A 26,314-nucleotide genomic window follows, 5' to 3' on the forward strand; every position below is an offset into this window, starting at 1 on the left:
ACTTACGACAGAGCAAGATTATCACCTCCGTCAAGTGTGTCAAGAGCGGGGTAATTTGGCATTGATCAACTATTGTAACCGGAAAATCTCCAAAACATTCATAATTACAACTTCATGTTCCTTCGATCCCCAACGGCGTGAACCTCCGAAACTATTACAACTCTCCTTGACTTCATTTAAACAATGGAGGTAAACAGCTACCCCATTCCATCACCGAAACTCTGTTACTGGTTGGGGTAACCCCATAATTAGTCATTTCAATGTCAATTTATCAACTAAGTTTGTGGACAAAAAAGGGTGTGATTATCACCTCATCTATGACAGCTGGCCCCCCAAAAAGGTCCAAGGAGTTCCCTCCCCCCCATGGCCTGAGGGGATTAAGCTACGGATGACAGTGTTGGGCAGTGCTTGCCAGCTTGGGGTACATTACAGTGTGCTGACGTTCAATTAGAAATGTTTATCAGCGGAACACTGTTGATAAAAGTAAATTGGAATGGTGTTCATGGTGCTTCAGGTGATGGGAGAAAATGGTTTCTTTGTATATTTTGAGATTCATGGGAAATTGACATAGAATATTATTTGATCACCTTGTATGTAAAACTCTAGCCCATGGCTCTCATAGATACTTATGGTAAATTTACCATCAGTTTATTGGATTTTCAATAATGTCATGTTTTTTTTCAAAACATGTTTATATCCTCATGGTTGTAGCTAAATAACCTAGGGACACATTTGTCCTCTGTTGATATGTATCCTGTTTCAAGCATCACAGTGTAATAATGCCTGACAACAAATTCATTTATTTTGAATAAGGGCACGGATCCTTTCTGTTATATTATCGCTGGCGAGGGGTAATATTCTTATAGAGTTACAACTACTGTCCATACAAGGGTTCATCTGTGATGATAAGGGATGAAACTGGTTTTCAGCAACCGATTCCTGTCATAATGGGTAAATAATGGGATATGGTGGTCATGCTGGCTGACTTTGTTCATGCATGCCATCATATGGCACTTTGCCACTATACATCAACAGGATGTGCATGATGTAGATCACTGGATCATCTGGCCCAGGCATGATTGTTTACCAAGTGCCATCATACAGCTGTCATATTGGCAAGTGTGGAATTGAACAACTGACACAATTACGCTGGGGTAGGGGATGAAGCATCATCGGCTCTGTACTCTGTATCTGATTTACAAATCTTGCCTGCTTGTTTTATTTGATGATAATGGACTAGATTATGTTCATAGAGTGAGTGAGGGAGGGAGGTTTTAGCAATATTCCAACAATAACATGGCAGAGGCATACAAGAAATGGCCTCCACGCACCCAGTCTTTTACCTCCAGGCAACCACACTGCTCTTATAGAATGTATTAATCATTGTTTTACCTGTTATCTGAGGCTTACAATATTGTAGTTCATAACAGAAAAGTCTGACTGTATTAGTAGAGATATCATATCCAGACCACTTATTCTCATTGACCTTTCCTTTCATAATGCTTATTTATCCTTGTATGACTCCAACAGATTCTGTTTATATTTGTTGCCCTAAACAACACGTTAACGAAATCAGATGTTAGTGACCGTTTTTTAAAGGAAAGTTACTGTTCATAACAGACAAATACAGTGCACTGTCGGACTCGGGACTCTGTCTTTCTCGGATTGCTGTATAATCTGGGCCCCGTTTCACAAAGCTCTCATAAGCCTATGATCTCCTAACTTTTCTAATAGTATTTGTACCTCCTATACAGTAGCATTGGAGATACGAAAGCGATGAGAAAACTTACGAGACCTTAGGCTTACAAGAGTTTTGTGAAGCGGGGCCCTGGACTGAACTTATGGTCCGAGCCTTCAGGCATTGATATAAGAAATTATTGTGTTACTCGGACTGCTGTCTAATTTGGACTTTTCGGTCAGTCCCAAGCCATTCCAAAGTAGACAAGGGAGCACTGTATTTCTTAGTAGCTTGTTCAGACTCCAAATCAGTGTAGATCTGGGCCCCATTTTACAAAACTCTCATAAGCCTAAGGTCTCGTAACTTTTCTCGTAGCATTTGTACCTGGCATACTGTAACATAAGAGGTGCAAAGGCTATGAGAAAAAAGTTACGAGACCTTAGGCTTACGAGACTTTTGTGAAACGGGGCCCTGAATGAGTATTTTTCAACTTCCAAGTGCCTTTGTGAAGAATGTTCAGTGAATATGCTTGCCATTTCAGCAATGAGCTGGATATCGGCAATCTGGTCAGTGAGCACTCCTACCGCCATCTTGAGAACATGAAGGCTCACTCTTTCGCTGTCAGCGGTACCCGGAAGACAGCCACTGTAGTAAGTAGAGGACCGTTGTTCTGAGTAGAGGACCACTGTTGGTAGCAGAGGACAGATTTTGTAGTAGAAGACCACTGTTAGTAGAGCGCCACGGTTGTTAGTTGAGGACAAATTTTATAGTAGAAGAACACTGTTGTAAGTAGTTGTCAAATTTTTAGAAGCCCACAGTTGTTTGTAGTGGACAAGTTTTGTAGTAGATGACCACAGTTGTTAGAAGAGGACATATTTTGTAATAGAAGACCACTGTTATGAGAAGACCATTGTTGTAGGTACTTACAAGTAGAGGACCGCTGTTGTGAATAGACGACAGTTGTTGTAAGTAGCGGGCCTCCATTGTCTGTAGAAGGCCACTTTTAAGTAGAAGACTGTTGTCAGTAGAGGACCATTTTTGTAAGTAGAGTACCACAGTTGTTCGTAGAAGACTGCTTCTGTGAGTAGAGGACTGCTGTTGAAAGAAGGGGATGGATGTTGTAAGGAGAGGACCTCTCTAGTAAGTTAGGGGACCACTACTGAAAGAAGGTGATGGATGTTGTAAGGAGAGGACCTCTCTAGTAAGTTACGGGACCACTACTGAAAGAAGGGGATGGATGGTTGTAAGGAGAGGACCTCTCTAGTAAGTTAGGGGACCACTACTGAAAGAAGGGGATGGATGTTGTAAGGAGAGGACCTCTCTAGTAAGTTAGGGGACCACTACTGAAAGAAGGGGATGGATGTTGTAAGGAGAGGACCTCTCTAGTAAGTTAGGGGACCACTACTGAAAGAAGGGGATGGATGTTGTAAGGAGAGGACCTCTCTAGTAAGTTAGGGGACCACTACTGAAAGAAGGGGATGGATGTTGTAAGGAGAGGACCTCTCTAGTAAGTTAGGGGACATCTACTAAAAGAAGGGGATGGTTGTTTGTAAGGAGAGGACCTCTCTAGTAAGTTAGGGGACCACTACTGAAAGAAGGGGATGGATGTTGTAAGGAGAGGACCTCTCTAGTAAGTAAAGGGACCACTACTGAAAGAAGGGGATGGATGTTGTAAGTAGCGGACCTCTCTAGTAAGTTAGGGACCACTACTGAAAGAAGGGGATGGATGTTGTAAGGAGAGGACCTCTCTAGTAAGTTAGGGGACATCTACTAAAAGAAGGGGATGGATGTTGTAAGTAGCGGACCTCTCTAGTAAGTTAGGGGACCACTACTGAAAGAAGGGGATGGATGTTGTAAGTAGCGGACCTCTCTAGTAAGTTAGGGGATATCTACTGAAAGAAGGGGATGGATGTTGTAAGTAGCGGACCTCTCTAGTAAGTTAGGGGACCACTACTGAAAGAAGGGGATGGATGTCGTAAGTAGCGGACCTCTCTAGTAAGTTAGGGGACCACTACTGAAAGAAGGGGATGGATGTCGTAAGTAGCGGACCTCTCTAGTAAGTTAGGGGACCACTACTGAAAGAAGGGGATGGATGTTGTAAGTAGCGGACCTCTCTAGTAAGTTAGGGGACCACTACTGAAAGAAGGGGATGGATGTTGTAAGTAGCGGACCTCTCTAGTAAGTTAGGGGACCACTACTGAAAGAAGGGGATGGATGTCGTAAGTAGCGGACTGTTGTTTCCAAGAGGCCGCTGTAGTAAGTAGGGTTGTGAGTAGAAGACTACTCCATTATTGTAGAGGACCACTCTGGTTAGTAGGGGACCGCTTTAGTGATGGAAGGTGTTGTTGGATGCAGTAGTCACCAGTATTTCAGTGGCGTGTAGCACTGCAACAATTCAGTTTGATTTATCGAAAATTGAACCTGTCAACTCATTTTTGATTTTCAAGAACCATTTCATTGTTTTGATTTGATATTTGAGTGCTGTTCTTGGAGGTTCTACAATTATTTTATGAGCCAATTACCACAGGGCAAGTAAATTTAAGAAAGTAACTTGTCCAGACTAATTTTCCACTTGTCCTGATTTTATTACATAATCATGATGATGTAATTATGAAAGAATAAATCAACATTTGATGTTAACATTTTCTGGACTATTTATTGAAAGTGAAAAAAAGTAAAGAAAGACAACTGTACTATATTATCATTGCAAAATTTAATGGCTACAGTTTGAGCAGATATGAAATTTGTATTTGTAATTTGAAACCATAAGTGGAAATTATCTACCAGCCCAGAGACAAGTGAGATATCATTACTTGATTGCCCAAAATGAAAACTAACTTGTTCCAGGTGTCTGGTGATGGGATTTTTGAACCCCAGTGTTCTGTGTTTAACCATCATACTATACTTGTTTGAAAAAGGTTACATGATTTATGAACCTACTCAAATCTTGGAAAACGTTTTCAGAGTGATATGTTTTGTTAAATAAACTCTGACAGTTAAATGAAATTTGATGTTGAATCGAAAATGAGTTCAATATTGAAAATCAAATTGAATTGAGGTCTGGGTGAACTGTTGCCACCATAGTTGTTTGGGGAGCAGAGACATGCACTTCATGAAGCCTTACTCCTGATCCAGCGTAATCATCCTGTGACAAGCAATTTTAACCATACCAGGTGTCACAGTACAAGGATATTTTTCCCACTGGCAACAGTATTACCTTCTGTTGGTTTACATGCAGTCACCTTATGAACCTATGAAAGTCATTCAACTCCAAAATGTGTTTCATTTTACGTCCATCTTTGTAATGAATACCCAAGTTAATGTTTGTTTGTGAAAATGTACACCTGACTTTTGACTTTCCATTGCAGCTGTTTTCCTCCAAACGTCGGGTGAGGATCTTCCTCATGGATGCGGAGGAGGAAGAAGATGAAGACGATGAGGAAGATATCACCCACGGGGAAGGAGAAATTGACAAGTCCCAAACTGAGAGTCAATCGGAGCCAAGAGCAGAGGACAGCCAGGTGATGGAGGACGTCGGTGGGGACGAAGACAAGGAGAACACGTCAAGCATCTACTCAGAGGACTCCTGAAGGTCAAGGTCATTCACAATAGTTGCTGCGATGGATGTTGTACACAGCTTTGAGCTGTATTACAGCAGTGTGACAGTAGGGAGAACAAAGAACTGGTAGCACACAAGGGATTCAAACAATAATGTGGTATGAAAATCAAACCATTTAACTACTAGACTGCACCTTTCCACATTCTCAGTCACCAGTAGCTGACTTGTAGTGCAATATCACAATGGATAGGATGTCCTCTGCTTCGATGACAGAGCAGTTGCTTTTCATATTACAGTCAGTTTTCGTTTAGCCGACACTTGTGGGTGCAAAGAAATATGTCGGATTAAGGAGTGTGTCGGATTAATGTATTTGTGTCATATCAGTGTTTACTAAAGGTCATGATTGTCATTCTGTTACATCATATCTGAAACACTACATCCAGTTATCATATGTATCGATCTGGCTGTCAGTGGATCGTCGGATTAACGTGCATGTCGGATCATTGAGTGTCGGATAGACGAGAGTTGACTGTATTTTGAATTAAACTTTTTAAAAACAGTGCCCCATCCTAGAGAAAATGTGTACCAAGTTCACTCAAGAGGCTAGGGATATTGACTTGCTTCTTCCACTTATCACCTACATACCCAGCAAGCATTTGTGGCAGACTATTTTATTAGAACCGATTCTTTGTTCATATGTGTCATTATGTTAAGCCATTGCCTCATGTGTCCAATGGTCTTGCTGCCACAACATGAAGGAGCACAAGCCCACAGTGGCTGGAGGTTGTATTCCATATAATCAAACATGTAAACATTGTTACTAGTTGTATGTACATTGGACTGTATATTGTTCAATACATAGAGTGTAGGTTAACTGTTGTTACAGTGTAATAAAACTGTATCAGCTTCACTGTGGTAAGTTGTTATATTTTACTAGTGCTTCATTATCTTTGCTCCCCAGCTGCTTGCATCCTCAGCAGTTGGAGATTCTTATATCTTAGCGACATGGGCAAGATGGAGCAGTCCACAAACATATCTATAAGCAAGAGGATTTAATTTCGAATTTTATCTTAAAAGTGAAAACATTGCCATGCACTTGAAATATGGCAATATGTAAACAAAATGTGATGCGATATGAATAAACTGACTTTTTGCAATGTTTAGAAATAATTTGCCCTTTTCTAGGGCCGCTCTTATGCAGCAACTCATACGTCAAGTATTCTGTCCAGCTCTATCACGCTTTGTCAGTGTTTAGCATCAGCATGAGCACAGATATAATTCAGAAATCACATAATCTGAGCACCTGATCCCTTTTGGACACCTATTCTAAAAATATATAAGCAGTGTTCTCAAAGGTGTAGCTCATAAAATGCAAACACAAGTTCGCAAAGGAAAGGACAAACATGTATCAATCACTGTAATATATATTTGTTACATTGAAGAACTTGCACACAGCACACCCATGTTTTGCTCTGATGCTTTCTTCAACAGGACTCTCACATCCACATCTACTTATTAAATATTTTCTAAGTGCACACAATGTTATCATCAGGGACAGCAACAGGTGAAAGTCATTTCAGCTGAAAATCAGCTGGGTGTCTGGGTTCCAGAATCAGCTGATTTGCATTTAAATCTGTGGATTCGTGGAAAATTGCCATCCCTGAATAATTATTAGATCCCTCATCGCTGTATCAAGCATTCTGAAAAACTTTTATCTCAAAATGAAAACGATGAGTTGCAAAAGATGAGTAACAGTGACACAAGCATAAAGATAGCTGTGACATGAACTAGCACTTGTCAAGTTATGAGGCAACCCCTCATTCCCTGCATGTAGAGTACATTTCTATTCCTCAACACTCTTGTGAACCATTCTTGTAAGATGTCTATTAGTACACATAACGATGTTATAGTTTCTTAAACATCTTTCTCAAGTTATGTATATGCAAATTACAAACATATATTGATGGGTACAGGGTACTGACTGCTATGTACCATACTGAAATTTTCTAGGCTATTTCCAATACTGAGTAACTTTGCAATTCATCAGTCTGATTTGGAGACAAATGGACTATAGATGGAGGTAGTTTTGTAAAATACTCAGCGACTGTATCCCAGTGAAAGGTGAGGCAGTATGGTTTAACACCATATTCCAGCACTATGGAGATGCCAGAAATGGTCTTCACAGCCAACATGTGAGCGAGTTTAGTTTTATGCCGCACTCCGCAATGTTCCAGCTATATGGCAGCGGTCTGTAAATAATCCAATCTGGACTAGACAATCCAGTAATCAACAGCATGAGCATCGGTCTGCGCAATTGTCAACTATGTCAACAAGCCTGACCACCCGGGCTCTCTTACGACAAGCATAGTCGCCTTTCATGGCAAGCATGGATTGCTGAAGGCCTATTCTACCCTGGACCTTTGCCTGTCACCAACATGTTAACCACAACCCCACCTCCCACGGTATAAAGCATCTGTTCTTATAAATTCATCCCTTGACAAAGACAGTTTTAGAAAATTTTGAGCAGAACATTTGACTAAATAATTGTGACCACTTTGGAAAGGTATGATTTCTTTGTCTTTACATGACATAACTGCATCTCAATATATATATGGTGAATACATTAAAATAACATTTGGTTGACCATATCAAAAACTTTGAGTAGTATATGAGCTCCACCATTATGCTGCTGCATATGGCAGCTCCCTCCAAACCAGAGAACCAGACAAGGGATGTTGAGGATCATATTTTGACCAGGTGCAATGGCTGCCCTACTTGTAGTGAAGCACTTTGCATTCATCAGATCTCAATCCAGCTTTCGTCTGCTCAGGGTGTTGAGAAACTCCACGAGAGTCCTGGTTGGCCGCCCTGACAACATCACATGTAAAAGTCTGTTTGTCTCTGAAGTCTCTTATGTTTGTAATAATACCAGCACACATATTCATACCTCTACTGTTGATCTGTTCAAGTGGGAACTGATGACGTGTCAAAAGTCAGCAAGTCTGACCACCCGATCCTGTTACAACAAGCATAGTCGCCTTTCAAAGCAAGCATGGGTTGGTGAAGGCCTATGCTACCCCGAACCTTCACAGGTTGAGTCATCATAAAAAATGAGTGAGTTCAGTTTTAAGCCACTTTTAGCATTATTCACAGAGAGGAACAAAAGAAATGGGCTGTATACATATGACCCATGTGGGGTATTGAACCAGTGTCTTTGTTGTGATGAGCAAACATTTAACCACCAGACTCCCCCACTGCCCCCAGCACAAGAAAGAAGAATTACATTATTTGATATCGTATGTCTACACATGAGCCTGCATGGGGCCACTAGTACCTGCCATCCCCTTGCCGAGGTACGGCACCTCGTCCTTGTTCATCATCACGCCAGCTATGTCCAGGTGGAGCCACCGCTTGTTTGTCACAAACTCCTGAAACCAAGTCAAAGCTTGAAAAACTAATACTTGGGGGCAAATTCTCTCAAATATGAGATGTAATGGCACAAGAAACAACATGTAACAAAACCAGCTACTGAATTGTCAACAAAAACACAAACACAAACTGCTTCTCAAATTACTTTTGCATTTAAAGTGCAAAAATCTGTGACCACCAACTTAGTCTCTAAAGCAAGCACTGGATACTATGTTGCTGTAGAGTACCATGTGACCTTCACCTTTAAGAATGCTGCAGCAGTACAGGAGCCACCTTCACGTGAGTATTTGCCGATGTTGTTGAGGTCCGCAAGGTCACAGTGAGTCACCTGATTTGTGTAGTGCTTGAATAAAGGCATACGCCAAACCCGATCTCCTGTCCAGGTACCTGCCTGAGATAACAACAGGTTTAGTTTAGTCAGACCCATGTCAGTGATCTGGTACATGAAAATGCAATGCATGTACGGCTACAAATATTTCTTACTAGTGAAGATGGAAATCAAGGTTTTTAATAAAAGAAATTAAGAGAAAAACAAAAGCAATGATCCAGAGCTATTATCTTTTGCACATCAAGAATATAATGATTTTGCACATCAAGCATGTAATGACTTTATTACATGGAGTAGGTTAGGTCACTGACTAAGTGTGCCGAATGGGTTCAAATCCTGCATCGACCTTACAAAAGTAATAGAATTTACACTTTTAGTGAGTGAATTAAACAACATTCCAGCTACATGGCTGCAGTCAGACTCTGTGAATAACAGAGTTTGGACTAGACAGTCCTGTGGTCAACATCATGAGCACTGACCTATTCAATTAGAATACAATGACATGGCTGCCAAGGTACGAGTTACTGAGGACCTATTCTAAACCAGGGCCTAGATTTTCTAACCTCTCTTAGCACTAAGATAGTCGTAAGTTAGTGGTAACGTATGGCACTTACGACTATCATACCGCTCAGAGAGCTTTGAAAATCTAGGCCCAGATCTTTACAGGTAATACTTTACTGAGAAACATAAACATATATAACATAAGATTCATCTGATCACTTTCTAAATCACAACTGCTTACAGTTAACAAATACTCTTCAAAACATTGTCTGTTGTGAAGCATAAACTAACATGAACGATTTTACGAGTAAAACATTAATATGTTAGTAAATTTATTGTAACCTTCATGACCTACATAATATTAATTTAAGTAAATAACAATAGGTTTGATCTGTGGCTGCAGCATCAAGGAACTCCCAGGTAAGTTCAACACAAACTGATTCCACGTATCAATAAATGTAACAACTTAAACCCATACCTTCTGGATGACATCCCACATGGGGGTGGAGTTGGTGTACACTGCCGTAGCACCGCTGCCAAGAGCCACAGCTACAGCCCCTGTAAGACATGAAGGGTGAGTGAGTGTGTCTAATAACATCAATCATGTGTCTAATACCATCAACCATGTGTCTAATAACATCAACCATGTGTCTAATAACATCAATCATGTGTCAAATAACATAAACCATGTGTCTAATAACACCCACTATGATCCACTATGCTGTATCTCAACAATTCCACACATCCTTCGGTGTGCAATGATTTGAAACGAATATACAATACTGTGATATTAGACAGATTTTCATGTAAGGCTATTCTCAACCAGATTATCTGATATCTGAGTGAAGATGTCAGATGTTGGGAAGGAGTTAGGTCCCCTGAATCCAAGAGGAGGTAACTGACCAGTGAGTGTTGCGAGGTCAAGGATGAGGCTGGGTTTAAAGGATTCTGCATAACAGAGCGCATCAGCTAGAATCAGTCTGCCCTCGGCATCTGTGTTGTCGACCTGCAGGAACATAGAAATTTCCTTAATCAGTATATCTCTTTCCCTGCAAACATGTAATCTGTTATTTCTCAATGCTTTAATGATTCATTCACTCACTCAAAAATGCAGGCCCCCCTAAGTAATTGAAGGAACTACCGATATCGCTGCAATTGTTTCCCGAGTGGGCTGCGTTTGTTTACATTTGAGCTGCAATTCCTTCAAATTTGCTGTAATTCCTTCAATTACTGTGGGGGCCTGTAATACACTGGGAAGAATTCTGATGTTCACAGAGGATTCTCAACGACTTTCCGTGAAATACCATTTTTATTAAACGATTTAATGTTCTGGTAGCAAACGAGTGAAAGCAAGCTCAATACTAAATCTTTCATGAATTTTTTAAAAATGGTATTTCACAGAAGCGAGTTTAGTATTCTGTTTATTATTCTCCACCATAAATTGATAGAAACTGCAGCAAAATTGCCTGCAGTGTGATGACTCGCAGCTTCCAGCAAGTCAAGCAAGGTCTAGTATCATTGCGACACCTGCATTAGCATTGTGACATCATAACTGTGAAGCATTATGATGAAATATGTCTAGCGGTATTACACTAGTGTAAAATTGCCGTAAAAATATTACACTGCAGTATTTTCCATGGGCAAGTAATGAAAGAGAGATTTGTACCTGTATAGTTTTGCCGTTCATAGCTAGGACAACATCACCAGGTTTTAGGGCTCGGCTACTGGGCATATTCTCACACAGGGGAATAAAACCTAGATAAAGAGAGATTGCAAATGGTAACACAGAACCAGCGTACAAAATCAGTCACATAAAGAACACAGACTGTGGCAAAGAGAGACTGTACAACATCAACATCAGACTAAGATAATCTGAGATCATTTCTGCTGAACCTATGTATTACAGGTGACATTCTAACATATAGGAAAAAGTGAGTGAGTGAGTGAGTGAGTGATGTTGCTTTCAGCAATGTTCCATCAATATCACAGTGAGACACCAGACATGGGCTTCACGCACTAAACCCATGTGGGGAGTTGAACCCTATGGCATGACAAGCCAATGTTTACACTACAAGACTACCCCACCATCCCATAGAGGGAAGAAGGCTGAAAATGATTCAAATAGCAGATAACTAAGAGGATGGCTAAAGTGAGAGTAAGACTGCAATCAAGTCATGACAGGACACCAAATATATATGCTTCACAAATGAGAGGTCATATCAACCATGGGTCTTTGAAATGACAGTAAATAATTTAATCACAGGGCCACCAAAACATCCCTTATGGCCCATGACATTGTTACCAGACAGAAACTGGACCAGACAAACCATTTTATTTTTTAGTGAATAGTTTGACCATTATATTCCTTCAGAAGCTCACCTAAAACAACCATGGGGTTCGTGGAGCCTTTCATCCTACCCAAGAACCTAAGTGGAACAAAATGTAATGTAGAGTCATCTTGTCTTTGGCCATGTGAACAAGGAATCTTAGTTTGGGTCAAAAGGTCCAGAGTTCCAATCCATTCATGGCTCTCAGACATTTTGTGGCAGTTACCAAAACATATAACAAACATGATCACAACAAAAATACATATGATTACCTTTAATGTTTACGGGCAGCCTGAGCCTCGACGTCGCTAACAGTGTCCCCACCACGCATGCTGCACCACCCATATCTGCTCTCATTTTGTCCATGTCAGCCCCAGGCTTCAGCGAAATGCCTCCACTGTCAAACGTGATGCCCTTGCCTACCAGAGCGATGGGCGTGTCCCCTGGTGTCCCTCCCTGATAGTCAATCTCCAGGAAGAGAGGCTGTTCTGCTGAGCCTTTGGCTACTGACAGGAAGGACTCCATCTTTTTCTCTTCAGCCCAAGTCTTGTCCCTGATGAGAAGAGGAGAGGGAGGGAGTCAAGTTGTGAACTGTATTTCAGTTATGTGATACAAATTGATGCATATCTTTGACTGTTACCATTTTGGTAAAACTAATCTGAATGGGTATAGTGCACACAAACCATGTAAAACAATAACAGAGGGACATGAGATTTGAACCCATGATTTCAGACTTACATTACTCAGATTACTGGGCCCCCTGCCTGTCTGCCTACCTGACAGTGACTGTACACTGCTGGCTCTGACCTAGCTTGTCCTGGGCCAGCCTGGCAAATATACTGGGGGTCATGTGGTTGGAGGGTGCTTCCATCAGGTACCGCGCCAGGTTCTGTCCTTCCGCCAGTGTCACACCACGCTGCCATGACTCTCTTGTTGACGTGCTAAAATATTGGGTAAAGTATACAACAGTGTCTCACTATACAGCTCTGTCTCGCTCACATCTGGGCTGATATATGGTCCATTGGTCTATTGGATCTTGGGTATGAGACATCACGGGTTGATGAATGAGGAATCATGGATATGATTTACCAGAGTCAACGGTTCATGGTTGATGGATGAGGGATCATGGATATGGTGGACCAAAGTCAATGGGTCATGGATAGGATGGGGTCATGGATATGATGGACCAAAGTCAATAGGTCATGGATATGATGGACCAGAGTCAAGGGATCATTGATATGATGGACCAGAGTCAATGGGTCATGGATATGATGGACCAGAGTCAATGGGTCATGGATATGATGGACCAGAGTCAATGGGTCATGGATAGGATGGGGTCATGGATATGATGGACCAGAGTCAAGGGATCATTGATATGATGGACCAGAGTCAAGGGATCATGGATATGATGGACCAGAGTCAAGGGATCATGGATATGATGGACCAGAGTCAATGGGTCATGGATAGGATGGGGTCATGGATATGATGGACCAAAGTCAATAGGTCATGGATATGATGGACCAGAGTCAAGGGATCATTGATATGATGGACCAGAGTCAATGGGTCATGGATATGATGGACCAGAGTCAATGGGTCATGGATATGATGGACCAGAGTCAATGGGTCATGGATATGATGGACCAGAGTCAATCGGTCATGGATATGATGGACCAAAGTCAAGGGATCATTGATATGATGGACCAGAGTCAATGGGTCATGGATAGGATGGGGTCATGGATATGATGGACCAAAGTCAATAGGTCATGGATATGATGGACCAGAGTCAAGGGATCATTGATATGATGGACCAGAGTCAATGGGTCATGGATATGATGGACCAGAGTCAATAGGTCATGGATAGGATGGGGTCATGGATATGATGGACCAGAGTCAAGGGATCATTGATATGATGGACCAGAGTCAAGGGATCATGGATATGATGGACCAGAGTCAAGGGATCATGGATATGATGGACCAGAGTCAAGGGATCATGGATATGATGGACCAGAGTCAATGGGTCATGGATATGATGGACCAAAGTCAATGGGTCATGGATATGATGGACCAAAGTCAATGGGTCATGGATAGGATGGACCAAAGTCAATGGGTCATGGATATGATGGACCAGAGTCAATGGGTCATGGATAGGATGGACCAAAGTCAATGGGTCATGGATATGACGGACCAGAGTCAATGGGTCATGGATAGGATGGGGTCATGGATATGATGGACCAAAGTCAATGGGTCATGGATATGATGGACCAGAGTCAAGGGATCATTGATATGATGGACCAAAGTCAATGGGTCATGGATATGATGGACCAAAGTCAAGGGATCATGGATATGATGGACCAGAGTCAATGGGTCATGGATAGGATGGGGTCATGGATATGATGGACCAGAGTCAATGGGTCATGGATATGATGGACCAGAGTCAAGGGATCATGGATATGATGGACCAAAGTCAATGGGTCATGGATAGGATGGGGTCATGGATATGATGGACCAAAGTCAAAGGGTCATGGATATGATGGGGCCATGGATATGATGGACCAGAGTCAAGGGATCATGGATATGATGGACCAGAGTCAATGGGTCATGGATAGGATGGGGTCATGGATATGATGGACCAGAGTCAATGGGTCATGGATATGATGGACCAAAGTCAATGGGTCATGGATATGATGGACCAAAGTCAATGGGTCATGGATAGGATGGGGTCATGGATATGATGGACCAGAGTCAAGGGATCATGGATATGATGGGGCCATGGATATGATGGACCAGAGTCAAGGGATCATGGATATGATGGACCAGAGTCAATGGGTCATGGATAGGATGGGGTCATGGATATGATGGACCAGAGTCAATGGGTCATGGATATGATGGACCAGAGTCAATGGGTCATGGATATGATGGACCAGAGTCAATGGGTCATGGATATGATGGACCAGAGTCAAGGGATCATGGATATGATGGACCAGAGTCAAGGGATCATGGATATGATGGACCAAAGTCAATGGGTCATGGATATGATGGACCAAAGTCAATGGGTCATGGATATGATGGACCAGAGTCAATGGGTCATGGATATGATGGACCAGAGTCAATGGGTCATGGATAGGATGGGGTCATGGATATGATGGACCAGAGGCAATAGGTCATGGATATGATGGACCAGAGTCAATGGGTCATGGATATGATGGACCAGAGTCAATGGGTCATGGATATGATGGACCAAAGTCAATGGGTCATGGATGTGATGGACCAGAGTCAAGGGATCATGGATATGATGGACCAGAGTCAAGGGATCATGGATATGATGGACCAAAGTCAATGGGTCATGGATATGATGGACCAAAGTCAATGGGTCATGGATATGATGGACCAGAGTCAATGGGTCATGGATATGATGGACCAAAGTCAATGGGTCATGGATATGATGGGGTCATGGATATGATGGACCAGAGTTAAGGGATCATGGATATGATGGACCAGAGTCAATGGGTCATGGATATGATGGACCAAAGTCAATGGGTCATGGATATGATGGACCAGAGTCAATGGGTCATGGATATGATGGGGTCATGGATATGATGGACCAGAGTCAATGGGTCATGGATATGATGGACCAAAGCCAATGGGTCATGGATATGATGGGGCCATGGATATGATTGACCAGAGTCAAAGGGTCATGGATATGATGGACCAGAGTCAATGGGTCATGGATAGGATGGGGTCATGGATATGATGGACCAGAGTCAAAGGGTCATGGATATGATGGGGCCATGGATATGATGGACCAGAGTCAAGGGATCATGGATATGATGGGGCCATGGATATGATGGACCAGAGTCAAAAGGTCATGGATATGATGGACCAGAGTCAATGGGTCATGGATATGATGGACCAGAGTCAAAGGGTCATGGATAGGATGGGGTCATGGATATGATGGACCAGAGTCAAAGGGTCATGGATGTGATGGGGCCATGGATATGATGGACCAGAGTCAAAGGGTCATGGATATGATGGACCAGAGTCAATGGGTCATGGATATGATGGACCAGAGTCAATGGGTCATGGATATGATGGACCAGAGTCAATGGATCATGGATATGATGGGGCCATGGATATGATGGACCAGAGTCAAGGGATCATGGATATGATGGACCAAAGTCAATGGGTCATGGATATGATGGACCAAAGTCAATGGGTCATGGATATGATGGACCAGAGTCAATGGGTCATGGATATGATGGGGTCATGGATATGATGGACCAGAGTCAATGGGTCATGGATATGATGGGGTCATGGATATGATGGACCAGAGTCAAGGGATCATGGATATGATGGGGCCATGGATATGATGGACCAGAGTCAAAGGGTCATGGATATGATGGACCAGAGTCAATGGGTCATGGATATGATGGGGTCATGGATATGATGGACCAGAGTCAAGGGATCATGGATATGATGGGGCCATGGATATGATGGACCAGAGTCAAAGGGTCATGGATATGATGGACCAGAGTCAATGGGTCATGGATATGATGGACCAGAGTCAATGGGTCATGGATATGATGGACCAGAGTCAAGGGATCATGGATATGATGGACCAGAGTCAATGGGTCATGGATAGGATGGACCAAAGTCAATGGTTCATGGATATGATGGGATCATGGATATGATGGACCAAAGTCAATGGGTCATGGATAGGATGGGGTCATGGATATGATGGACCAGAGTCAATAGGTCATGGATATGATGGACCAGAGTCAAGGGATCATGGATATGATGGGGTCATGGATATGATGGACCAGTCAAAGGGTCATGGATATGATGGACCAGAGGCAATAGGTCATGGATATGATGGACCAGAGGCAATAGGTCATGGATATGATGGACCAGAGGCAATAGGTCATGGATATGATGGACCAGAGTCAATGGATCATGGATATGATGGACCAGAGGCAATAGGTCATGGATATGATGGACCAGTCAAAGGGTCATGGATATGATGGACCAGAGGCAATAGGTCATGGATATGATGGACCAGAGGCAATAGGTCATGGATATGATGGACCAGAGGCAATAGGTCATGGATATGATGGACCAGAGTCAATGGATCATGGATATGATGGACCAGAGTCAATGGATCATGGATATGATGGACCAGAGTCAATGGATCATGGATATGATGGACCAGAGGCAATAGGTCATGGATATGATGGACCAGAGTCAATGGATCATGGATATGATGGACCAGAGGCAATAGGTCATGGATATGATGGACCAAAGACAAGGGATCATTGATATGATGGACCATGTGTCAATGGATCATGGTTGATGGACCATGATTTAATTGTTTGTGGATATGATGGCCTGTGAGTCAATGGATCATGAATAGGGACTATCATGAGTCAATGGATCATGGTGTGATGGACTATGAGTCAATGGATCATGGGTATGATGGGTCATGAGTCAATGGATCATGGTCACATGACAATGGATCATGAGTATGATGGACTGGGTCAATGTATCCTGGATATGATGGACCATGGGATCATGAGATCAAGGAATCATAGGTATGGACTACCATGAGTCAATGGATCATGGGTATGATTGATGCTGAGTTAATGGATCATGGGTGTGATGGATCATGGATAGTATGGATTATGAGTAATTGGATAATGAGACCAAAGGATCATAGGTATGGAGGACCATGAGTCAATGGATCATGGGTATAATTGATCCTGAGTTAACGGATCATGGGTGTGATGGATCATGAGCCAATGGATCATGGATAAGACAAACCATAAGTCAATGAATCAAGGATATGGAGGACCATGAATCAATGGATCATGGGTATGATGGACCATGAATTAATGGATCACTGGAAGAACCATTATGAACTCAATCAAGGATATGACGTTTAGTGGGTACAACATACTATGGGCATGACATCTCACCTGTCACCCTGTATGTGGTCAGTGAAGCACGATGTTTGGACACGCGGTTTGCGAGAATCCTTTGCTTTCAGTTCATCATAGGAGAAGAGAGAGAGCAGGGCACCTTCAGCAGCCGCTTAAACAAGGGAGGTAACCAGATGAATCAGCGGAGGTAATCTATCAACAGCCTATATAGTACACAACACAGAATTTATTTACTGACATTCATTCTTTCTAAAATTTTGATAGACAACAATAAAAACAGAATGCATAAATACAATCCAAAATTAACCTTTAACAGTTCTTAATTTCAGATAAGACCCATAATAATCTTGACTTGCCCAATCACTGGTTCATCTTGGGTTCAACTCCTTTTTTACTTAGACAGATAACATAATCTACATATTCTCATAACTGAACAGTTCTGATCATCGGATCATGCCAAACCTTCAGTATCAACAGGCACTGCTTAGTTCATCTATTACCAGCTTCTCAAACAGTGCCAGCATTGACACATACCCTCAGCATCTCCACATGGATCTACGTCCACACTGATCTCCCCGACCTCCGACAGCTGCCTCACTCCATCTGCAACATGGAGATTGTGGTTTACAGGCACCTGATAGAGTGAGTGAGTGAGTTGGGTTTTACGCCACTTTTAGCAATATTCCAGCAGTATCATGGCAGGGGACACCATGAGCTTCGTTGTGGGGCAAGACTGAAGTCCTAGAAACTCCTTAAGTCAAGCTGCCAAATATGGTCACCTATCCAAAGACTGTCCGAGCTCAACACTGTTTAACTTCAACTGATTTGTGACCTGAACTCTATGCACAGACCCACTCACCACCAAAAAGATGCTCATTACTACTAGAATAAATTTAACACTGGCAAAAGACAAGTGTACAATGAAGACCACATAACTTAAGAAATACAGTTCGCTCTACCACCATGTATGGTGTACTAAAACGTTATAATACTTCAGGGCGAAAGTGTGCTTTACTACACTATACATGCCAAATTTAACACTTTCTACAGATAATTTGATTAATCTAAGACAGAAAACAAACGATGGTGTTGTTAAAAAGAAGGTTACCATAAAAAGAACCGATAAACAGTTTGGTGACCTTTAGGTGTAGATCAAATATCTTCTGTAAATTATTTTAGTTACATCTGTGATGAATGTAAATGGTATGGGTCAATCTGAACCTCACATTTCTACTACCAATATTTCCACCAGTGATGTTAGCTGGGTGACGCAAGAGCAAGCCATGAAAAGGGATGCAACAGAATAGTTTACTATGGGATGTTGTACAAGGCGATGCCAACTGACATGCATCATAATGTCAGTTATACTGTCACGTAATGCAAAAAGTGCATATTATAGCTTGATAAAGAACTGTCAGCGCCTTTGATCCTTCACCGAAGCATCTTAGAAATGTCTTTAACCGTAGTACTCAATTTAACAATCACGTGACAGCATTTAACTATGGAAAAGAACGCTACCATATTTTAACCACCAGATCATCAAATTCCCTACCACTATTGTAAGTATGAATATCAGTGTCTGTGCTGGTGTAAAGGATGACACGTACTTGCCACAGCCTTCCTGACCCTCTCCCTGCCCTCTTCCACCTGCTCCTGCTCGTTGAAGCCAACGCCCTTCTTCCCCACCCCCACCACAGCCACAGAGGAGAACCCAGCCTCATCCAGTCCAAACAACACTCGGGTCTTGCCAGGCTTCAGCTTCCTCCCTGCTCTGACAAATGAGAAGCAAAGGAGTGAATATGAGTGAATATAGTTTTACGCAACACTCGCCAATGTTAATGCTATATAGCGGCTGTGTGTAAATAATCAAGTCTGGACCAGACAATCCATGGATCAAAAGCATGAGCATCAATCTATACAACTGGGTCACAATGATGTGTCAACTAAGTCAACAACCCTGACCACTTGATTCAGTTAGTAACACCTTACAACAAGCCTGGGTTACTGAAGACCACAATCTTCATGGGTTGACTGAATTCAGTTTAAGAGAGAGAGAATGTTGTTTAATCCCTGCAAGGATTCTGGGTTAGAACACGCCACCCCCCAACCCTTGCCACCTATGCTGATTGTTACATGTAACTATATGGATTGAGTGGTCAGGCCCGGAGATTTGAATCATGGATTTTCTTATATAGTCTTTTAGATCATTGACTACAATATCAATCACTGGATTGCTTTGTCCAGGTTTGATTATTTCAGATCATCTTACTAATCAATACTGCAGCTATATGATGGCAGCCTCGAATCTGGACCAGCCAACACAGTGACTCACACTTGCGGAAGACCAACTCTAACCAACAAACAAATACTGTAAATGATTTTTCTCCAACCTATAGCCAGGTTTGTTCTACTGACATCATAGGAAATAATAGTCAGGCGTCAAAAATAAAATGCATTATCGAACTGATCTGAAAATAGAAGGGTGCCAAACATGGTCACTCATCGAACTAATGTCCAGTACAGTAGAATCATCTTGAACATTTTTATTGTCAAGGCCATCATGACTGTAAGCATCATGGAGAGAAACATTGTTATCTTGATTTTTCTTCTTTCCATTTTCAAATTAGGCCAGACCAATTTTATTTCTTGTTTTACGGATCCATCTTCTGTATTTTTTCAAGAATAAGAAAAAAATAAACCTTAATTTTCCCTGCTCAAAATATAAAGTCATTGTGTGGCCAAATATGTACACTTACGAGAAAAAATGTTTTTGATTGTTGTTTACTCTGAGTGATTTAGTAGGAATATTACTTTCATTGGTGAATTTGTTTTATTTTTCCCCTCCTGCCTTTTGGTTTTCAGAGGACAAATTTAAATCCGTAAAACAAGAAATACAATTGGTCTGGCTTTACTAAGGTCAATGGATCTGTAGATCCTGCATGGAAACAATGTAATTGCATATATCCATCCAACATCTCTTTTGTCTTGGGATAATTACTACTAACAGCAACTGGTTTTCCTTACTGGCAAAGGCATCATGGTGTATTTGCTTTACATCACTCACTGTTTGAGTTGTCGCTGTAACTGTCCACCACATTGCTTGTTGATTGTCTCCCCTGCTTGACTGAGCTGGACCCCTTCACCTTCCTCGTACACACCCACCACCACACCCCTGTGCTGTAGCAACACACAGATGACAACATGTATCACAACCTATACCCAAAACTCAATGTCATCAATGTTGATTACATCCTATTTAATAGCCTCAATGATAAGCCACTAATGGTCATAGTGTGAACTTAGAAGTACCCCCGAGTTCATGATGGTTTTGACTTTGTCCTTGTTAAATGAATAGTTCACTAAAACTCAGTATAAGCTTGTTCCATGCTTTAAGTGCCCTTCCTCCTGTTCTACACACATAATTTTCAAAACAACCAATAGGACCAGTGAATATTTTACTTGTATTATTACATCTAACATTTATAATTATGCTTACATCAAGTATTGTGTCTACCTCACTTTAATGCCGGGACACAGTTACATGTATCTATCAATTGTGTACATTTAGCGTCCATGGATTTAGAAATTACAAACAGCTACAGTGTACCGTACGGTCTGTTCTCAAAATGGGATATAAACGAATGTCTCATTCAGCTTCTTTTAAAATGCACAACAGTGGAGTAAATAAATATCTACTCCTCTAGTATACTTACTTTAGGTGCGGTTGCACTAAAACTTCGGGATAGGCTAAAGTTTCTTAACACCGACCGGTGTAGCTTTGAAACTCTGACCCACACCATGTTTGATCGGTGCAAATAGGATTAGAGTTATCTCCCTTAAGCAGGTGCCCGTCTCAAGCTCTCAACAGGAGCTTGTGTGTGTGGAGTTAAACAGTAGACTTTCTCCGTCTCCTTAATGTTTTATGCATAACGTGAATCCGATGGTCACAGGTGGGATTTCAAGATACGCTCCGACGTACAGAATATTATGTTTGTTTGTCCGAACCATATCCGCTTCACAAAAGTGGTAAGCATTTAAAGCCTACAGTACTCAGGGCTACCCTCCCTCACTGCAATAACACATTAATTGATATCTGTGATATACGGCGCAAATCAGTTCTAAACCTAAAGTACCTAAGTACCGTATTTCCTCTCATAAGGACCGGAGTTCTAATAAGCGCTGAGGATAAAGCAGCTCACTAACAATAACGGCAACTACACCTAGTAAGCGCAAAAGTTCTGGGCCACTAACAAACATAAATGCCCACTTATTAGAGGAAACACGGTTCCCAGCATCCACCCTCGGTAGTAAAAGAGTAACATAACCATTGCGCTTTCAAAATACATGGATCATGCCCAAATGTGTTCACCTGGAAGAAGTTATATTACTGTCTGCCTTGTCTCGAGTTGGGACGTTATATTTACAAGGCCAGGTAATAATAAAAAAATGAAATTCAATAAACACATCTTACAGTCGATGTCTTTGGCACAGGTTAAATTCTGGCGTCAGTGCTATCGTTTGCCTTGTTCAAATACTCCCGATATATTTGTAGTCCTGAAAAGCTTTCGAAAACAACATATCCTCTCTCTACAAATAGAAACGCCTATACAGAGAAGTGCGTGGGACGTTAAAACGTATGGGATGTCGTAACGGATGATGTCACATTGTGATAAACTGTTGTTCAAAACGGATAATGCAACAATGTTCCCTCTAGCATTCCGTAGAACAGACCCAAGATTTTTTTTTTTTTTCCCCTTTTACGAAATTACTTTTTTTCCTCACTTCCTCACTTTCCTCTGGGCCCGCAAGCACAAAGCGATCTTAAGGCTAAGGCTATCTTAAGCCTATGTTGGAGAATGGGAGCGGTACAACACTGTAACTCAAAGATCGTGCAAGTGAGCCAAGGTATATCCATGCTGACCGTGAAATAATGAGGGTTGGAGTTCGAACTGCCATGGGCCAAGAGAGCTTGGACAGTTTTTCTCAAAACTGGTGTGCTCAACACGCACAAAACACTTTGCTAGCACTATTCATTAACACTGTACATCGGGATTCCAGGGTGGAGTATTGTATGCGTTTAATTCATACTTGACGTATAAGAACTGACTTAAGACGTAAGAGCTTTTGCTAATGTTAGACCAGGCTGACTGCACTTTGTGATTTGTGTGACTGACCACCCGACCTGGAGTAGCAAAAACTACATTCGTCGCATCTTTACTCTCCGATTTTTGACTAAATCTTTACCACCTTCAAGCATGAACACATAAATTGGTTCCGTATTTTTGCGTTTCGTTTCACCAGCATTAAAAGGCGCTGGGTTGTCGACCCACCCTTAGTAATTTTTCTTTCGAGAATATCCGGGTTAGAATTGGTCGTCCTCGAGCCATGCTGGCCGTAAGAAGTCAAGAACATAATCTGGAGGTCAGGACCGCTGAGTTGGTTGACGCATGTCATCGTATTCAGAGTCTTCGTGGCATCAATCACTGGATTGTCTAGACTCGACTCTATGATTTCCCGACCACGCAGCTTGAACCTTGCTAAGTACAGCATTAAACAAAAATCAAAATTTAAAATATAAGAAAGATGAAAGTGATTCACGATGTATTTCTCTTTATTCGCTTAGAATGTTTTGTTATCTCTGTCGACATAAATAGGTAAAATGTCTAATTGTATATCTTCAGAATTGAAAATAAGCAACAACTAGCACATAATATGCATGTATACAACCCCTTTTCGTGTATGAAAATAACAATCGACACATACATAAATGCTTTCAAATAATGACGTGTTTTGCATGGTTTTAACCAGCTAACCATGTACATGCAAGTATAACCAATATTCGCAAAGGTACATACAACCAATGTTTGGTATTATTATTCAGTTTCATTCATTCACTGACATAAATACAATCATATATTATTGTATCAGAAGTGAATGAGTACAGTTTAACGCCACTTTTAGAAACACTCCAACAATATCATGGAGAGGGGACACCAGAAACGTGTCCCCCACACAGTACCCATGAGGGGAACAGAACCCGGGTCTCCGGATTGACGAGCCAAAACCTCAACCACTCCGCCAGTAACAGAAGCAATATACAAGTAAAATAAATTGACAACAAACCAGCTTCTATAGGGTGTTTGAACATTGTCAGTGATTTAGATATGGGCTTAAACGAAACCATTTGTTTCAAAATTTCCACGTCATTGTTTCTTTGGAAATATTTTTCCTACAAGAAAAATGAATTCAGATAGTTAATACAATTTGGGAATTTATTTTTCAAAATGTTACATAAACAGATGTGTCTCTTTGCATGGAAAATTACATGGTTTTGTATTTTGATGACTTGTGAAGTTCCAAAGCAAACCAGATATTTTGTTATTTTGTTTTCTTTGTTGAGGGGTTTATGGATCCAGATCTCAAACTCATACCAAAAAGGTTTTCTTACATTACAATTCCAGTGTGCATAACATGCTGTTTCCTGTAGGTTGTTACAAAAACTACATATGTCAGAATCTATTAGTTTCATTTTTAAAAGCTGACTTTTGAATACAGTATTCCATGTCAGAATTTGAACTGAGAATAAAAAAGTTTAACAGCTTTTAAACCATGTCTATTAAGACTGGATATCTTATGCCATTCAAAGTCACAATCGCATACAACCGTTTACCCCATGTGGGTCTTTAACCAAGGGCAATATGTAGCGCAAATGGTGTTGCGCAGCATAGAGAATATGTCAAGTCTTCTTATATGCGCGCGAATGACAAGTCTTCTTACATGCGAGCGAAGCTCTCTTCGCGCGCACATAAGAAGACTTGACATATTCTCTATGCTGCGCAAACCCATTTGCGCTACAGTTTGCCTATGCCCTAACCAACGACTGAGCATTCGGTTCCAGAGTCAGGTCTTCAGGTCTCCCAGGTCTACGCTTGGTGATTATCTCTATAGTATAGGACTCCGGACTCAGACATTATCTTGTGTGAAGCGGCATGGGTTACGTCCAGTGATTTTAATGGGGATCATCACCAACAGCCTTCACAAAATAATATTCACCCGTAAAGATCCGGGTTGGAATTGGTATTCAGCAAGAGAGTCGACTGACGGGATCGGGTGGTCAGACTCTCTGACTTGGTTTATTGCCTAGATGCATACTCATGCTGTTGATCACTGGATTATCGGGCCCACACACGGGTATATATACATATCGCCACCATTTTGCTGAAACGTTGATCAGTGCGGCGGTAAACAGCAAACAAACAAACAAACAAATACACAAACAGACAAACATTCAGCTGTACATTCTCAAACTTCATTTTTGCCGTAATATTCCACCCTAACACCTGTTAGGCATTGAGAACAGAGACTTACTTGGTACAGGTATTATCAAGATTGCAGTTGTAAATACATTAAACTGAGCAGGAAGGTTTAGTTCTACTCTTAGCGTCACTGTCACAGTATTGTGACACAAAGTCATGACGTACCGTTGAACCAAACTCTTAGTTGTCCCTCAAACATTCACCTTGCACATTCCTATTTCTGCGCAAAATCAGTCTAAGTAAACTTAGTCTCCGTACTTTTCGTAGTATAGTGTAACGAAAAGTAATAAGACTAAGTTTACTTAGACTGTCGTAAAATGTATTACGACATATCGCTTCAATATTGATGCAAGCGCCACATTAAAATTCATATCCTCTAATAGTATTATTTATTTCACATATAATTATTTAAAAATGACTACGATAATGACAGAAAGAAGGACTGTACTGTGAAGACCAGTTTCCATGATATTCAGCTGTCACATCGGTTATTTCAATGTGAAGGGGCTTATTGCTATTTGATAACCTCTGATTGAACAATCAGAATCAGTACTTCAAAATTCACGGTAGAAAGCGTCTATATTACGTAACCTGTTCAATATCACAAATGCCGTCTTTGTGATCGTCTGTTTAATATTACACATTTTTATCTGGGAGGAAAATATCTCCACATGTTGTCTTCATGGCCAAAGAAGTCTCTCCGGTTAACAGGTGTGTTTGTGGATTCAGACTTTGTCCTCCTTGGCTAATCTGAAAGAGCAATGCAGGATGACAATGAATGATAGATAAAACCACATCAGCACCGTATGGGTAAATGGTACAAGTATGGCGTTCACTATTTACAAAGAAACCCAAAAGGATACGATCTGTACTACCAACCACTGGACTAAGTATATCAGTGAGTGAGTGAGTTGAGTTTTACACCGCACTCAGCAATATCTCAGCTACACGGCAGTTGTCTGCAAATAATCGAGTCTGGACCAGACAATCAAGAGATTTACTGTATGACAATCGACCTACGCAACTGGGATACGATGACATGTGCTAACCAAGGCCTAGATTTTCGAAGCTCTCTTAGCGCTAAGATAGTCGTAAGTGCCATACATTAACATTAACTTACGACGATCCTAGCGCTAAGAGAGCTTCGAAAATACATTTCTTCAGTGTGTTTGTGTATTGATTAACCCACCAGTACTTCAGCTACATGACGGCAGATTGTCAGAATGGTCGTACACGGGTAGTC

At 41.4% G+C, this 26,314-nt stretch overlaps 2 protein-coding genes across 3 annotated transcripts in view; one reads left to right on the forward strand and one right to left on the reverse strand.

Annotated features, from left to right (window-relative positions):
• The window catches only part of LOC137266359 (anaphase-promoting complex subunit 4-like), a 146,314-nt gene extending 140,167 nt beyond the window's left edge, over window positions 1-6,147 (forward strand). For both annotated transcript variants that reach the window (XM_067801846.1, XM_067801847.1), the window contains 2 exons: window positions 2,220-2,328; window positions 5,047-6,147. In XM_067801846.1, the coding sequence (XP_067657947.1) occupies window positions 2,220-2,328; window positions 5,047-5,268 (331 nt within the window). In that variant the 3' untranslated portion in view covers window positions 5,269-6,147. The remainder of the gene's footprint in view (window positions 1-2,219; window positions 2,329-5,046) is intronic.
• On the reverse strand, window positions 6,011-21,593 carry LOC137266361 (cytosol aminopeptidase-like). The gene is made up of 13 exons (XM_067801849.1): window positions 21,469-21,593; window positions 20,820-20,932; window positions 19,363-19,526; window positions 18,290-18,358; window positions 17,792-17,906; window positions 12,599-12,763; window positions 12,095-12,375; window positions 11,162-11,250; window positions 10,399-10,501; window positions 9,974-10,053; window positions 8,908-9,057; window positions 8,572-8,665; window positions 6,011-8,105 (listed from the first exon to the last, which is right to left on the reverse strand). The coding sequence occupies exons 1-13, from the start codon at window positions 21,553-21,555 to the stop codon at window positions 8,044-8,046; spliced, it is 1,572 nt and encodes a 523-aa protein (XP_067657950.1). The 5' UTR covers window positions 21,556-21,593; the 3' UTR covers window positions 6,011-8,043.
• Between the last annotated feature and the right edge of the window lie 4,721 nt (window positions 21,594-26,314).

Source organism: Haliotis asinina, chromosome 15, assembly GCF_037392515.1.
Source record: "Haliotis asinina isolate JCU_RB_2024 chromosome 15, JCU_Hal_asi_v2, whole genome shotgun sequence".
Lineage (NCBI taxonomy): Eukaryota > Metazoa > Mollusca > Gastropoda > Lepetellida > Haliotidae > Haliotis > Haliotis asinina.